General features: G+C 46.0%; 1 protein-coding gene across 1 annotated transcript in view; it reads right to left on the bottom strand.

The window, feature by feature from the left end:
* Positions 1-17765, bottom strand: part of DNAI1 (dynein axonemal intermediate chain 1) — a 72547-nt gene that overhangs the window by 31718 nt on the left and 23064 nt on the right. Inside the window, exons 2-4 of the mRNA XM_075559491.1 lie at positions 10258-10290; positions 8904-9002; positions 8613-8693 (exon numbers count right to left, since the gene is read on the bottom strand). Coding sequence (XP_075415606.1) covers positions 8613-8693; positions 8904-9002; positions 10258-10290 — 213 coding nt within the window. The remainder of the gene's footprint in view (positions 1-8612; positions 8694-8903; positions 9003-10257; positions 10291-17765) is intronic.

Genomic DNA, 17765 nt, shown 5'->3' with positions numbered 1-17765 from the left:
TGGAATCAGAATCTACTTTCTGCCTTCATTTCCAAAGGCCAAAGACAATCCATTTCTGCCCATAGGAATCTGACTCATCAAAGCCTCATTGAAATGAAGTTTCCACTGTGGTCCATGTTAAGGAGGAGGAGACCAAGGAAACCAAGGCTGCTTTTGTTTTGGAATTTCTCATCACAGGCTTGTCTTGAAACACCTTCCCCTTCCAACCTTGAGCAGTTCTGAGCTGATCTTTCAAGGATGAGATGCCTTATTCCCTATATCCACGCCAAGGTATTCTAGCTTGCCTGACTCATTCCAGATGGCTGAGCAGGTCAGATAGTCTTCAAATACACCTAGCATGGCCCTTTTCCCACTCTGTTTAGTGGATGCCAGGCATGGAAAGGAGCCCCGATGGTGTAATGGGTTACGCGTTGGGCTGCTAATTGGACGGTTAGCAGTTTGAACCCACCAGGTGCTCCGAGGGAGAAAGAGGAGGCTTTCTGCTCCCATAAAGGTTTGCAGTCTACTCAGTCCTACAGGGATCACAATGGACCCATCAGCAGTGAGCCTAGTTGTTGTTGAAAGTGCTGGAAAAACCCTCCGAGACGACACAGTCCCCTGGTCTAGAGACAATCGCAGCCATCTAGAGAAGGTTTGGGCATGTGACTAGTGTGGGTCACACAGCAAATGAAAAGCCCAGGAAAACAAATGAATTAAAATGCTTCTTCCACAAGTATTGTTTGTGTGTGTAGTCATCCTATGCCAAGTCTTTTCAGGTGCATGTGAATATAAATCGGAGCCAAGCAGACATGATGCATGCTTTCACAGAGTCTCTAGTCGGATCGCCCCAGACTGCATGGGAGCCCCATCCTAGGACCCACTTCTACCGAACTCCGAGTCCAAGGGCCACTCTCTTCTTGTGAAGCAGTGATGTTCAATCTTTTTCAAACCATGGCACATATCGCAAATCCTGATCTTGGTGTGGCATGCTCAGGGAACCCATGGCCCAAGGCAGCCAAGCTCGTGGGGGGGTTCAACTCGTCCACATCCACTGGACCCTGATGAGCCTCAAGGGCCATTATTTCTGCACACAGGTTGGGAATCACTCCCTTAGAAAGCCAACACGACTCCTGCCTTTCTCAGTAGCTCAGATGGATGAGGAGGTTGGATAGCACAATCATTAAGGGCCAGGCCTTGGGGATGGGCACAGTTGGGTTCAAATCTTCATCTGCCCCTTTGTATTTCCAGGGCCTTGGGTTTAACCACTCTAAGTTCCAAGTTCATCATCTGTGAATGAGGGTGATAATATCTGATTTTCAGGTAGGAGATATTATAAAGGGTCCCAGGGCGGGGTGGTGGCAGCGGCGGCTCTGACTCGGTCTGCCAACTACAAGATCGGTAGTTCGAAACTACTAGCTACTACTCAGGAGGAAGACAGGTTTTCTACTTCTGAAAAAAGTTACTACTTTGGAAACCCACATGCGTGGCTCTACCGTGACCGATAAGGCCGCTGTGACTCAGAATCAACTCATGGCAGTGAGTTCAGATATCATAAGCACTGACAAGAATGCAAGCACTGAAAGTCATAAAACAATAACTTATTAACATAGTGCCTGACATATAATAAGTGTTCGATACATGATCACTATTATGTCCATTTCTATGGAAATAGGAATCATCCAAATAGTTGTAATTCGAGACTTTGATTTCATTCCTGCAGGAGCAATGAATTATGGAATGGGGCTCTTCCAGACTCTACTTCCCACCAAAAGACCTTTTCCTGTATGGCTCTGGTACGAAGGTGGGGGAAGATAATGGTAGGATTTCCCCTTGAGTCACTGTGCACAGGACTCCCTGGAATGCCAGCTTGCTGTGTATGCAATGAGCCTTCTGAGAAGCAGGAGGGGGAATCTCAATACCAGCGAGAGTGAGGAGTGGAGTGAGTCCTCTGGGCCTGAGGTCCCTACCCAGTGAACCTCCTGGGTCCAGAAGACAGCGATGGCACCAGAGGAACAGCAGAACCAGGAGTCAGAGCATGGACCAGAGTGGTGGACTTCCCAACCCACGGAGCAAGTAAAGCTGAGCACTTTTGTGCTTGTGGAGTGGGGTGCCTCTGGATACCCAATTGGGAAAGAGGGGGGCTTGCTGACCCACTGATGTGGAGCTGAGTGCCTTCGGGCTGCGGCGTACTGGAGTGGCGTGTCTCTGGGTGCTTAATCCAGGGAGCTAGGCTTGCCGATCCATAGGGCTTGAGCCAAATGCCTTCAGATTGAGACTGACTGAAGCGGCACGTCCCTTTGGGCACTTTTGAACAGACCCAAAAGAACTTTGAACATGTCCCAATAAACAACACTCTGAGGATTTCTCATTGGCATTGTAATCCGTCAAGTTTCTTAATAAAACCCTTTAATCATGAATTTTGTCTGTGAGTTCTGTGTAATCATTGCAATATTAGAACCTAGAGAGGAAAAATAGAGAACATTAATTAAGACAATACAATTCTGTCCCCAGAAGTTGACTAGGACCTTCCTCTTCAGTTCAGAATGAAATTCAGATGCCATTGCTTCTGCAAAAGGAGGGAAGGCGCGCCTCGATCAGAACCAGCTGTCTCCCGTCAGCACGTCAAGTGAAGGAGCAGTTTCAGAAATCCAAAGCGCTGGACCCGAGCAAAAGGCCAACAAGATCGAGGCTAGCTCTGTGAGAGGATGTCAGGCAGCTTGGAGAATGTATAATGGGAACCTGCCTGGGAGTCTGGGGCTACCCAGCTGGTAGTTGACTTTTCTAAGGCGTGGGACTCCCAGGAGGTCCAGAGGAGCGCACTGCTAACCACTAAGGCAGTGTGAATTCTCGGCCTGTCACATCCTCTCAGAGGGCCTGCTTTCAGGAAGCAGAGGACAAGAGCCCATAGAATGCATGGCTCTCTAGCATAACCCCAGAAGGGGCAACTGGCCCCTGGGAGCTGTCCAAGGAGGCCAGGAGCACAATTTACCAGTGGCACCTCTCAAATACACTTTAAAAAAAGCTATGGTGAAATATGTTCAGCAACACATTTGCCATTCAAACCATTTTTTACACGTACAATTCAGTGACATCAATTACATTCCCCATGGGTGCAATCATCACTATTTTCAAAGGTTTGCCGCATCCTAACAAAACTCAGCACCCCTTAAGGGATAACTACCACGTCACCTCTCATCCTGGCAGCCACGGACAAACTCTAGCTGCTGTGCATTCGCCTGTTCCGTATATTTTATAGAAGTGGGTTCAGACTGTATTTGTCCTGTTGTCTCCGACATATTTCACTCAGCATCATATTTCAAAGTTTACCATGATCAGTAGCATGATCAGGACTTCATTTCTTTTCGTGGCTGAATAATATTCTATTGCATGTCTATGTTTTTTTTTTTAAGAATCAAAATTCACAGTCGTTGAGTAGATTCTGACACACAGGGACCTGACAACGACAGGGTAGAACTGTCTCTGTGGGTTTCCAAGGCTGAAAATCTCTATGGGGGGGGGGGGAAGCGCATCTTTCTCCCACAGAGTGTCTGGTAGTCTTGAACTGCTGACCTTGCGGCTAACAGCCTGATGTGTAACCTCCTCCGTCATCAGGGTTCCTTTTGTAGGCGTATATGCCCTGTTTTGTCTATCTATTCATCTGCTGATGGACATTGGTGTTGTTCCTACCTTTTGGCTATTGTAAGCAATGTTGCAATGAACATTTGGTGTACACTTCTTATGTTTGAATTCCTGCCTTTCAATTCTTCTAGTCAGATACCTGGGAGCAAAATTGCTGGATCGTATGGTTGTTCCATGTTTGAGTTTTCGGGGAACTACCACACTGTTTTCCACGGAGGCTGTACCATCTTACAATCCCATCTGTACTGGCTGAAGTTGCCAGTGTCACCACAGCTTTGCCAATACCTGCTGCTGTCGGTTGTTTTTATTTTTAGAACCATCACCATCCTAATGTATGAGAAATAGGATCTCAAAGTCTCACACTGGCTATGTTGTCAGGAGGGACCAGTCCCTGGAAAAAGGCGTCCTGCTTGGTAAAACAGAGAGTCAGCAAAAAAGAGGAAGTTCTTCAACGAGATGGATGGACACGGCAGCTACAACAATGGGCTCAAGTATGGCAGAGACCAGACCAAATATGGGGATACACATGGTAGACAACTAAAAAGGAGGTGGAGAAAGGAAAAAGTAATAATAATAAAAAAGAAGTGTGTAGGGGGTGCACAGGGCACTATCTCACCCAAGGGGAGGCTATTGCTTATATCTCCTCAGGGAAAGAGGGACCAGACTTCAACCCAGTGCTCCAAGATGTGAACGCAACATGCCAGCATGGAGTACGGAACCAGTGGAAAGGCCTGGGGGGGCCGGCCCCAATCCAAACTACTAAGTGGACACCTGCCCCTCCCCCCAGAAGAATTTCTTTCAAAGGACGGCATTGAATTTTCAGCTCTGGGAGAGGGACATATATGATCAGAGCACACGGGAGCAGATGAAGGGGGAGGAGGAGAGAGTGGAACACATCCTGGCCCACCAGGCCATGAAGACGATGTTCCCAATTAGAGCAGCCAGTCCACAGATAGGACCACATGGCTGGTCCCACTATGAGACAAGACGCCCCTCACTGACCCATAGCCCCAGAGGAGACAACACCAGAGACACAGTGTTGGAATTGCACCTGATAAGATCCTGCCACACCAAGGCAAAACACTAAAGGGGTGCAACAAAGCAGCAAGGGAATGGAGAGGCGAGGTCCCCAGGGAATGCTGAAGGTGGACTTTCGGGCCAGGGCATGGTGCCCCAACAGACTGGACTGGAAAACACTCCTAAATAAAGGCCAACAAACAATCCTTGAACTAACTACAAGCTTTTCTTTTTTGTTGTGTCTTGTGTCTTGTTTTTTTGTCATTGGTTTGTTGTTGTTTTATTGTATATTGTTGCTTGGTTTCGCTGTCTTGTTTTTGTGTATGCTATTATCTCAGCAGGTCTGTCTAAGTAAGATAGACTGGACGAACAATCTGGAGGAGAAAACAACAGAACCGACAGTTCTGGGGGACATGGGAGAGGGTGGGGTGGGGGGAAAGGAAGTGGTGTTAACAAACCCAGGAACAAGGAAACAACAAGTGATCCAAATTGGTGGTGAAGTGGGTGTGGGAAGCCTGGTAGGGCCCCATCAAGAGAAATGTAACCAAGAGTAATTGCTGAAAGCCTGGGGACTGACCATGATAGTGAGACAGGAGGAAAGTCAAAGGAAATAGAGGAAAGAGCTGGGAGGCAGAGGTCTAGATAAAGACATGTACATATGTAAATATATTTATATATTAGGATGGGAAAATAAATCTATGTGCATATATTTATTGGTTTGATATTAGGGTAGCAGAAGGACATTGGGCCTCCATTCAAGTACTCCCTCAATGCAAGAATACTTTCTTCTATTAAATTGGCATTCTATGATGCTCGCCTTCCTAACACAACCACTGAAGACAAAACGGGTGAATAAGCAAATGTGGTGAAGAAAGCTGATGGTACCAGACGATCAAAAGACAGAGCATCTGGGGTCTTAAAGACTTGAAGGTAAACAAGCGTCCATCAAGGTCAGAAGCAACAAAGCCCACATGGAAGAAGCACACCAGTCTATGTGCTCACAAGGTGCCAAAGGGATCAGTTGTCAGGCATTAAAGAACAAAAAAATCATATCATTGTGTCCTCACCTCCATGATACAATTGCTAAAGACAAACGGGTGCATAAGCAAATGTGGCGAAGAAAGCTGATGGTGCTCAGCTATCAAAATATACAGCGTCAAGGTGTCGAAGGGATCAGGTATAAGGCATCATCAGAACAAAAATAATCTTACCATAGTGAATGTGTGTGGGGGGGAGAGGTTGCAGAGTGGAGACCCAAAGCCCATTTGTCAGCCACTGGAGATCCCCTTGCAGAGCGGTCTAGGGGAGGAGATGAGCCAGTCAAGGTGTGATGCAGCAACGATGAAACATACAACTTTCTTCTAGTTCCTAAATGCTTCCTATCCCCCCATCCCCACTATCATGATCCAAATTCTAACTGGCAAGTCTGGCTAGACCAGAGGATGTACACTGGTACAGACAGGAACTGGAAACACAGGGAATCCAGGGCCGATGATCCCTTCAGGACCAGTGGTGTGAGTGGCGATACTGGGAAGGAGAGGGAGAGTGGGTTGGAAAGAGGGAACGGATTACAAGGTTCTACATATGACCTCCTCCCTGGGGGACGGACAGCAGAAAAGAGGATTAAGGGAGACATTGGACAGGGCAAGATATGACAAAATTATAATTTATAAAGGGCTCATGAGGGAGGGGGGAGGAGGGAAGGAGGAGAAAGGGGAAAAATGAGGACCTGATGCCAAGGGCTTAAGTGGAGAGCAAATATTTTAAGAATGATGAGAGCAATGAATGTACATATGTGCTTTACACAATTGATGTATGTATGGATTGTGATAAGAGTTGTATGAGCCCCTAATAAAATGATTTTTAAAAATGGGCTCACGTCCAGCAGCAGTGGTGAGAGTGACGCAAGACCAGGCGGTGTTTTCTTGTGTGGTGCGGAGGGTCACTGAGCTGAAACTGACTCAATAGCAGCTAACGATGACAATGAATGGCATTAAACATGTTTTAAAGAAACACATCTTGATTTTTCCCAACTTCTTTGCAGGGGGATTGGCTACTCAGTCCTAAATAAGCGGTAGTGTATTGGAGAAACTGTTCTTGTGCCTGAATGCTCATAATATCATTATTCATAATAAGCAAGAAGTAGAAGCAGCCCCAATGCCCATTCACCCATGAATCAACCAAAGAATGTGGAAGATTCATAAAACGGAGCCACGCTGGATAATCAAAAGAAAGTCCTGATATATGCTACTACATGGATGAAACTTAAAACATGCTAAGTCAAGGAAACCAGTCCCAAAAGACCACATCCGATGAAATCAGATGAAATGACTGAATTCTGACCCAAAATGACCCTAGAGGCCAGAACTGTGCCGCCTCATAGGGTTTCCTGATCTGGACAAGAACAGATGGCCAGGACTTTTCTCCCACGGAACTGCTTGCTGGTGGGTTCTGAATGCCAACCTTTCAGGTGCCAGCGGAGCACTTAAACATTATGCACCAGGTCTCCTTGGCAGAGGAGGCAAATCTATGGGCAGAAAGCCGATTCATGTTTGCCCAGACTGGTGCAGGGGAGAGTTGAGGTTGACAGCTAAGAGATGTAGGCCTTCCCTGGAGAATCATGAAAATGTATGAAAATCGGTTGCAGTGATAATATAACTCTGGTGATACTATCAGCTATGGAATTGTATGTTGCAGATGCCTGAACCGTATGGTAGGTAAAATATACCTCAATAATGCTGCTTAAAAAAAGAATAAGGACACTGTTACTAGTAGAAAGGGAACGGGGGGGGGGGGGAACAGGTTTAATTTCTCATGCTCCTTTGAATCTTTTGAAATTTACACCATGGCTTTTTATTATATATTCAAAATAATTATATGCACATTTTGAAGTTTTTCTTAAGAAGCAGGTCGATGTTGCTTTGGAGTCAAACTGGTCCCAATCTTGCTTTGAATCCCGGCTGCGTGACTTTTGTAATTTGTTTCATCTAATTGCACCTCGGTTTCTATAACATCAAGATAATAATAGTTCTCTAGCGAGAATTGTTGGGATTGAATAAGGTGTCCTACATAAGAGGTCTAATCTAGGATCTGACACCGGCACACAGGAAGCATGGAATGAACGTGTCTTAAAATAATGGAATTTAAAAAACACAGGTGTTATTGTCATGCTAGCTCAAAATTTACTCTGACACTCTCTTCAGGGGATGCCCACAGGGGTGTTGTTCCTGTGAAAGGCGTGTCACACGCCTGCCTACCAAGTGACAGTGCACCCATGCCATGGGGACACAAGAAAGGCCTGAGGGGTCACGCGCCTGGCTGGCTGCTACCATGGGTGAGGAGCTTTCCCCAGGCGGTGGCCTGAAAGGACAGGGAAGCGCCTACCCTCTGTCCACAAAGGAGTTGGTACTTCACCCAGATGTCAGATTGGAGGAAAGCCCAGAAGCTCAGGCCCCAAAAGCTGACACTAGTTAAAACATTTTGTACACATTTGAAAAGGGTTGCTCTTTTTGTTTGTTTGTTTTTAACCCAAAGGATTTGCTTGGGGAATTCCTGAAAAGCGTGGGCTCTGCAAGGCAATGAGACTTTCAATCCCAGATTGCAGGAGAGATTCGTGAAAGAAACAAAACAAAACAAGTTTTAAATAAAACAAGCACCTTTTTCTTTTTTCAATCTCTGGAAAACTCCAAGTCAATTCCCAGGGCCCCAGCCAGGGACTTCAGTTTAAAGTCAACCTCCCGTGTAGGACCGACTCTGAGGTTCCCAACAATGGGCTCAAGCGTAGGAACAACGGTGAGGCTGGCGCAGGACCGGGCAGTGTTTCTGTCTGTTGTGCATTGTGTTGCTCTGGGTCAGAATCAACTGGATGACACCCCACAACAACAAGCTGTCCAGTAGCTGAGAGGCTTCTGCAAGGTGGCAAGTCACCTCCAAGGCCAGGAGCACCTAGGGGTCACGCCCAGAAGGGGATTACTTACTTTGAAGCTGTACCTAACGATGTTCTGGGGTGCATGTGGGTTGTTGGCTGTCAGAATTCGGGTGAACTCCTCCTTTAGCTCCTGAGGGGCAGAAATACCAAAGGGGTCCTGCGTAAAAGCCTCACCCCCACCCCGGGCCCAGTGAGGCTTGGGAGGATCCACCCTCCACCCAGGATGTCAACAGGGATCACACACCCAGGTTCTGTGAAGACTCCTTACCAGGACAATGGAAAGATATAGGTCTGATGCTGGAGTGGAGGAAGGGGCCAGGGCAGGGTGCTGCTCACTTACTGCATCAGTCAACTCCAGTTGGTCAGGTGGTCTGACTGTGGCTTTGGACTGGGACCATTCATCTGCTCCTTCTCCCACATCAGTCCCTGAATCTTCCTCCTACACAAAAACCTCATTGAAGGTGTGGAGTATTTGATCCTACTTGGACAAGCAAGCGGTACAGTAAGAGGATCCTTCATCCACAGATCCTACCAGAAGCTGGGCTCTGTCCCTCACAGGGTAGACAAACTGTGTAACAGCTCAATCATGGAAGGGCCCAAAGGAACTGCTCAGAACAGAGTTCTGGTTGCCTGGAAGATCATAGCCACCTCCGTCCCAGAACATCAGGATGGGCCTTTGGCCCAACTTGTGGGACTAGGAGAACTAGCTCCCCCGACCCCCTTACTGCATCTCATATATCCTGGAAGCTCATGTCCAGGGTCAACTATCAAAGGCACCTTATACAAAATGGCTTATCCATCAAGAAAGGAGGCCAAGCTGTTTTAACCTGTTTCAACATTGTATTTGATCTTCCAACTTCCAACCTTAAAAAGTTCTTTCTAAAAGAAAGCTCTCTTAAACTTAGTAACTTTAAGGTTCACAGTCCCATTAGGTCTGTGTGAGGAAGAAGAGTCCGAAGAGCAGGGACCAGACGTCCTGCTTTACCCGAGACGGTACACAACGTTCCCCATCACTAGTAACCAAAGACATGCGAAATGGAGGAGTGCCATTTTCACTTTAAAACTGGAAAATGCGAAAACATGAGGAAATCAGCCAAACAAAATTAACATCCAGTTTGGTGAGGGAAAAATATGCACTCATAAAATTACTCTGACCCGAATTTCTATTTATAGGCGTTTTTATTAAGAAAACAGCCAAGGATCTGTCCAATGATTTGGGCACATGAGCACTTGTTGGAGGATGCATTATAATAGTGACAAGGTGGGAACGCCTAAACATCCATCAGTGGGCATGGCTGAACAAATTAGGCTGTGGTTTTAAGGAGCGTATGATAAAGTAATGATGTCAAACGATGCTATGAAAATGTATTTACTGTCAACATAAATTGAAAGCAGGTGAGAAGCAGGTTATAAAATGACATACACAGTTTGATTTAATTTAAAAATAAATACATGTCCTTTTAATAGATGTACAAGCATACCCAGAAGCATAGAACACCAAATGTTAAGGGGTTTTCATGGATGGTGGGCTTAAGGGTGAATTTAATGGCATGCTTCTTATTCGTTACATTTTCTTTTATATATTTTTTTTAACTCGTTGCATTTTCTAGAACATACATAGGAACTATTTGTAACAGAAAAATAACCGTTCTTTTAGAAATGAATTAAGAGGCCGTGGTGACCTCAGCACTTACTTTTTTCCTGGTTCCTCTGCTCCCAGGGATGCTCTGAAGGAAGGACAGAGGCAGAAGCTAAGTCTTGATCAAAACAAAACAAATGAACAAATACAAACAAGAGGACGATTTCCACACCAAAGGGAACAGACTTCGGAGATTGCCAAATGGTGGGGGAGGGGTGGGGAGTCAAGGGATAGAAGATAAGCAATGAGACAGACTGTTGATGGTGTTCAAAAAGAAGACTCTCTGTCACTGAGTCACTCCTGACTCAAAGCGACCCTTAAAGGACAGAGCTGAACTTTCTGAGTCTGTAAATCTTTACAGGAGCAGAAAGCCTCATCTTTCTCCCACAGAGCAGCTAGTGGCTTCCAATTGATGGCCTTGAGGTTAGGAGTCAAATCCATAATCCACCACACTCCCAGGGCTCCTGGATGGGCATGAACTTGAAGTGGAAGTGAAGTGGAAGATGAGAGTCCACAAGAGGGAGAGGAGAAATCAAGGAGCAGGGTGTGTGTGTGTGTGTGTGTGTGTGTGTGTGTGTGTGTGTGTGTGTGTAAGATAAACTATTGGAGGGCTTGCCAAGTTGTTTAAACTGCTGAATACAAAGTTGTTTATCTGAAATGTAACCCCCTACCTAATTTACAATGAAAATTTGTTTTAAAAACAAGTAATTTACAAAATCAGGAATAAAAGCACATGCCGTCACTGAAAGACTTAGGAAAGCTCACTGTCCTTTCCTCCAGAGTGGTGCTAAGCTACACAAAGCTCCGGAGAACAGTTACCTGTCTGAGAGCGGGTCTACAACTCTGTGTCACAACTTGGTGACAAGCAACTGCAGATACAATTCTGACTCTCAGCAACAGCATGAGCTTCTTGGCCCAGCCAAGGGGGACCTGTATCTGGGACAACCCCATTTCAGCCTCAGTTTCACCATGAAAAGCAACCAAGTACCTTAACACTAGACATTTCGTTCTAGTCATTAGCTCAACAAACAGTTGTGTTTTGTTTTTATATTCAGAATATGAGTATATTCTGAATACTCCTCTCTGTATCAGGAATTTAAGGGAGTTTGAGGTCAGGTTGTATTTCTAGACACTTCTTGGGGGTGGATGTAAGCTCCTTATGAGCAGGTACTTTATAGCATTCACTGCTGGAGCCCCAGAATCTAAAGCTGTGCTATGGACATGGTAGGTGTTCAAAATTCTTATTCAATAAATGAAGGAATGCTGTCAGAATAACCATCGATAACCTTGATCCTGGGCAAAGCAGGTTTCCTCTCTCAGTCTCAGTTTCCTCTCGATGAAATACACAGGATTCGAAATGATGAGCTTTTCAGGTCTAACATGGGAAAATGGAATGTTCCCCAGAGCAACACGCTCAATTAAATTGGATACATATTTGTCAAGCATCTGTTTGTGTGCTGGGCAGCAGCCTATAAATGGGATAAAAACAATGAAAGATGAGGTTCCCATCTCAGCTTGCTTTAGGACACATGGAGAAAAGGCAGGAGTGACCAGTGCTTGTCGCTCAATGTTCTTGAGAAGTTGTTGGGCCTGGACTTCCCAAATGCCAAGTGAGAGAGTCAGACTAGATGGGTTCTCACAGCCCAGACATGCGAGGGTCTTTGGGAGAAGCTTTGACAGGCGGGAGGGAGGAAAGACTCCAGAGGGAGACAAAAGCAGGTCCCAGCATGGGCTGGGTTATTGTCAGGCAGGCAGGCAGGCAGGCAGGCAGCAGAAGTCAGATTTATGCCAGGTTTCCAAGGTTTCCAGCGATGAGAAGCCTTCTCTGAGGCCAGAAAGCTGCTTCCCTTTGAAGAGCCTCTGATCCCTAAGGTAACCGGGATGGGAGAGTCACAATGTCCAACAGCTTTCCGGCCCACAACAGAGCACTGGAGGGCCAGTCCCAACCTAAACCACCAGCCTTAAATAGAAAATGAGATCCAGTTCCCACTGCCCCCCGTAAATAAGTCTGTAAAACATTTATCTGGCAATAAAAGAACTGACAAGGCAATTTGAGTGTAATTGTTTTTGGCAGTTGGAAATATTTCAATTAACACACTATAAAAGCCACACTATAATAAATGCAAAACAGGCCAATGAAATCAGCTACAGCCCTGACTTCCCGACCATGGCGAAAGAGATCGACTGTCAGGCTGCCACTCCGGGCCCTTGGTCTTCCAGAAGGAGAAGCCTGAGGCAGACAAGCCTGAATTCCTGAAAAGCTTTTGATGGTTCCTCCCAGAAGCCGTCAAACCACAGAAGAAAAGTTCAAACTCCCTCCCCTGGCCCTCAGAATTCCATCATCTGGCCCGTCTCCATTCCAGCCTGCTACCCTACCCTCATGCGCCAGGACTTTCAAATGCAGCCCAATGGAGCTACTTACAATCCCTGAACCTGGCCTTTGCTGTCCCACCTCTGTACCACTCCATCTCTGTCCGCCTGGTCCTTCGTCTAACTTCTCCTGACGTAGACCACCTTTCTCTGACCTCCCTCTGCTCTTCCCTTCCTCGTTTTGAGCATGGCTCCCCCCTCTGCTTTCCAGCATGGCCACAGATATTGGCTAGTGTGAGATTAACGATGAAATGTATTTTTATGAATCTTTACTGTTGTCTCTGGGTTTGGGCCTATAAAATGTGATACTATTATGAAAAGAAACAAAATATTCTAGTACATATGGGAGACAGTTTGGAGAGGCCCAGCATTCTTATACTCTTGACCAAAGAAGGTCTTCTTCTTCTGTGTAGCTCATTCTTTTTGGTCAAGACAGGATGTCTATTGAGGAATCCAGGAGGAAGAGGAAACCCACGCAGATGACCAAGGCAGTCAAGTTAACACGGGCCACCAATGGAATAGCAGCTCTCCCTTCTTGAACTCCTTTGTAGAACATGTGTCTATTATTCTCCTTGTTACAGATCTCACTGAGCATCCTGAGGGCAGATGCTTAGGCCTCAAGCACAGAGCCTTTCCTTTGGATGGAGTTCAGCTACCTACAATTTCACGTCACCCCTGTCTCTAGTGGCTTCTTACCAATATCCCACACTGGCTCATTTTCCACCAGAAACCTCCAGAATGCCGGTGCTCCTCTCCCCATGCATCCTCGTCACTCACAGCTTCACCTTCTGCCTTATGACCACAAGCTACGATCTCGTTCTATAGCCTAGGCTTCCCAGAACCTCAGGTTCCAATTGATTACAGAATGCTCAAACCCAGCATCATGAAGGTCAGCCTCATTGTGCCCCTTTTTCCACCTCACCCTGCCACTTCCTCCAACATTCCCCATTCCTTCAAGTACACCCACATGAATTTAGCCATGGCAGGTTGGAACCTGAGAGTCATGAAAGATGCTTGCCTTTTCTTTGTCCTCTAATGAGCACTAGATTACAAAATCTAAGCACTCTAGCTCTTAATATCTTTCATAACTACCCTCTCTATTTATGCCCTTCTTCATTCAAGGACTTAGGTTCTCTTGCCTACCTACATTCCATCTTCCTGCCTTCAGTTCCCCTCTCTCTTGTAGTAATGGTAGTATTATGATTTTCAGTTATCCTGGGTCAGTCATTTACTTAGCTATATTTGTAACTATCTCATTTCATCTTCACAACTGCTCTATGAGCTAGGTCCCATTCTAGTTCCCATCTTACAGATAAAGAAACAGGAATAAAGAGATCAAGAAACTGGCCCCAAATGTCCAGGATCTGACACTCCAAACTCTTAGTGACATCTATAAAGCGCTCTTTCTAATAATTTAAACCTGATGATGTCACTCTCCTGACTCAAAGCCTGCAAGGACTCCTCACAAGCCCGGGGATGCAGTCTAAGCTCTCTCACATAGCACCTGTGTCCTATCCCTCACATTCCCTCCCACAACCACACTTAGCCACTTACAAGTCTCTGTAAGCTTATATAGGAAAGATCCAGGTAAGCAGGGGGATTGAGCCCGGGTACCTGGTTGTCAAATATGCCACCATAACCTTGGGCAGGTGAGTGGCTAGTAATTCAGGAGGGGCTACACATCTGGGCATATGTAGATTTCTTTGCTGAAGAACCTGGCCGAACCTATGTAAACCAAACATCCTTTCTTCTCTCAAGACCACCATGCATGGTGACTGGTGAAAATAACACCCTGTAAATAGACCAGTCTCCACAGCTCCCCCGACAGTCACCCCACCCAGTAAAGATGCTGTCTTTCTAGGTTCCTAACCACCATGCTCTTTTAGCACACCTCTGGACTGCTTCCTGAGCTCATACTTTGAGGCAACCTTTAGGTGAATGTTCTTCCTAGTCTGGCCCATCCCTAACAGTAGGTTAGCTGACCAGGGGCAATTTCAAGCAGAAGAGTGACACAACTAAAGCAGGTGCGACAAGTCCAACCAGCCTTACACCACTTGCAGGGAGAATGAGAGGGATGGAGGCAGGCAGAGGCCGGCTGATCCCCGACCCAACCCCCAGCTACAGTTTAAAGAGTACTCCCTTAAAGACTCAGCACTCCACTAAGCGACGTGCTGTTATCATACTTAATCATCACAGTTTTTCTGCAAAATAGATATATTTTTCTCATTTTAAGGGAAAACACACACACACACACACACACACAGAATTCTGCAGATCAAATGAGATGGCAAACGGGAGGGCACTCTGAAAGCAAACATCCTGGTAAACATGAGAGATGATCGTTACCACCTTCTGAGCATTACCTGCAGTTAGACCTGCTTTAAGAAACCCTGGTGGTGGTGCTGTTGTGTGAGTCCTAAGCTGCTAACTGCCGGGTCGGGGGTTCAAACACACCCGCTGCTCTCCTGGAGAAAGAAGCTCTCTGTCCCCATAAAGACGCACGTGCCTGGAAACTCTAGAGGAGCTCACTGTGTGTGGGAGTGGGCTCACTGACCTGTTTTGGTACGTGCCCCACTGAGCAGTGTCTGTGACTCCCCAGTTCCTGAGCGCATTTGATGTTGCAATCAAGAGACTTAAAATTCTTAAGCTGCTCCCTGTCGTAAAGATGCGATCTTCAAATTGGTATGTGACTCAATCCAGCACTTCTCTGCCAGCTTGTTGGACTGTGATGGCTTGTGTTTTGCTGTGATGCTGAATGATATTTCAAATGACCAGCAGGCTCACCCAAAGTGAACAGGTTTCAGCAGAGCTTCCGGACGAAAACCGGACTACAGAGAAGGGATTGGCTATCCATCCACTCTGGAGAAATTAGCCGCTGAAAACGCTACGGCTTGCCTCAAACAGTTTCAACTACTGAAAGCCTAATGAACAGAACATTGTTGATTATTCTCACGTGGGGGTGAGTTCAGGAGGGTGACTAAGGACAATAATCTTTGGGAGGTTCTAGAAGTCTCCGTCTGATTAGTAAGCCTGGTGTCTTTTATGATTTGGGGTGTTATTCCCCATTCCCCCCCTCTGTCCAGGACCTTCTAATGTGGTCTTTTCTAGAGCAGTTGGTAGTGGTAGCCGGACACCATCTTGTTCTTCTGGTCTCAGGGTCATGGAAGCTAGAGCCATTAGCCGATGCAAGCATGGTCCATTAGTCCATTTGGACTAAATGTTTCCATGTATGTTCTGGCTTTCATCATTATTCTTTCTTCTGAATGGGAAAAGACCAATAGGTGCAACTCAGATGGTTGCTCATGATTTTTTTTTAAAAAGATCATTTTACTGGGGGCTCTTACAGCTCTTATAACAGTCCACACATCAATTGTATCAAGCATATTTGTACCTATGTTGCCATCATTATTTCTAAACATTTACTGTCTATTTGAGCCCTTGGTATCAGCTCCTCTTTTTTCCTTCCCCTTTCCACTCTTGTGACCCCTTAATAAGTTATAGATTATTATTTTCATATCTTACACTGTCTGCTGTCTCCCTTCACCCATGTTTCTGTTGTTCGCCCCCCCTGGGTGGGTGTGTATGTGTTATGTGTCAATCATTGCCATCGGTTCCCCCTTCCACCCCTCCTCTCCCCACCTTCGTCCTACCCTGGTATTGCTACTCCCATTTCTGTTCCTGAGGGGGTTATCTGACCTGGATTCCGTGTGTTGTGACCTCTTATCTGTACCAGTGTACATACTCCAGTCTACCCAGAACTGAAAGACAGGACTCATGATAGTGGGGGTGAGGAAGCCTCAAAGAACCAGAGGAATAGTGTGTGCTTCATCAGTGCTATACTGTGCCCTGGTTGACTCATTGTTTTCTTGTGACCCTTTTGTGAGGGGACGTCCTAGTGTCTAAAAATGGACTTGGGGTCTCTGCTCTGACCCCCCTCATTCTCAACAATATGGGTTTTTTGTTTTGTTTTGGGTCTTCTGATGCCTGTTAACCTGATCCTGTAGACACTTCATGATCACACAGGCTAGTGTGCTTTTTCCATGTGAGCTTGTTGCTTCTCTGATAGATGGCCACTTATTTTAACTTCAAGCCTTTAAGACCCCAGATGTTATATCTTTTGATAGCCGGGCACTATCAGCTTTCTTCACCACATTTGCTTATGTATCCATTTTGTCTTTGGTGGTCATGTCAGGAATGTGAGCTTCACAGAATTCCAGGTTGTTAGAACAAAATGCTCTTGTATTGAGGAAGGGCTTGAGCAGAGGTCCAAAGTCTATCCACTTTCTCAATATATTGCCATATAATATATGTACATAGGCCAATATCTCTATTGTATATATTTACATATGTACACACCTATGTTTATACTTCTAGCCCATAGCTTTGCTTCCTAGATCTTTCCTGTTTCCTTTTACCTTCTTCCTGCCCCACCATCACACTCAACCTTCCTCTGCCTCTTAGCAATTCCTCTCAGCTAGATTACTGTTGCTCCAACACCCCCAGGATCTCTATGTCCTCCTCATTGTTTCTTTTAATTTCCCAGTTGTTCCCTGTCTCTGGCATGGTTTGTTCACTGCTCCCTTCCCCCACCTCATCCTCCCCCCAAGTCCCTCCGGAACCATTGGTTCCATTGCTTTCTCCTTGGGCTTGCTTTCCATACTTATCTTACATAGGTAGGCAAAACAACAACAATGGAGACAAAAAAAGGGAAAGAAAAAAAGATTAAATAAAAAGAGAACGAAAAAAAACTAGCAATAAAAACCCCAAACAGGAAAAAGTATACACAATTCAATATCTGTCCGCTGACCTTTATGACTATCTCCTACCGGTCTTGGGGCATTCTGGGAACTTCCCCTCCTAGCTAGAAGACTGTTTTGGGGGTTCCTCGGGGGCTTTGTGGCTTTGTTTTCTTCTCATTGCTGATCGGTTATATTCCCTTCTTTGTTCATCCCACTGAGGGGGGCGGGGGGGGCGCAGTTCAGACTGGGCTCACTCCCCACCATGTGTCCCTAGTATTGTCCTCTGTCACAGTATGCTCCAGTGGAGGGGGCATCATGTCTCGAGCTGTTGTGGGCCCCACAGTCCTCTCTGTGCCTTAGCAGCTCCGTGAAGGGGCGTTGTCCTCAGGGCTTGGTGTGCCAGTATCCCTTTCTCTTTTTCCTTCTTGGTTTGCTTCCATGTGGGAATGACTGG

The sequence above is a fragment of the Tenrec ecaudatus genome, chromosome 10 (genome assembly GCF_050624435.1).
Source record: "Tenrec ecaudatus isolate mTenEca1 chromosome 10, mTenEca1.hap1, whole genome shotgun sequence".
Classification (NCBI taxonomy): domain Eukaryota; kingdom Metazoa; phylum Chordata; class Mammalia; order Afrosoricida; family Tenrecidae; genus Tenrec; species Tenrec ecaudatus.
Note: the sequence above shows the minus strand (reverse complement) of the source record. Positions and strands in the feature narration are given on the sequence as shown.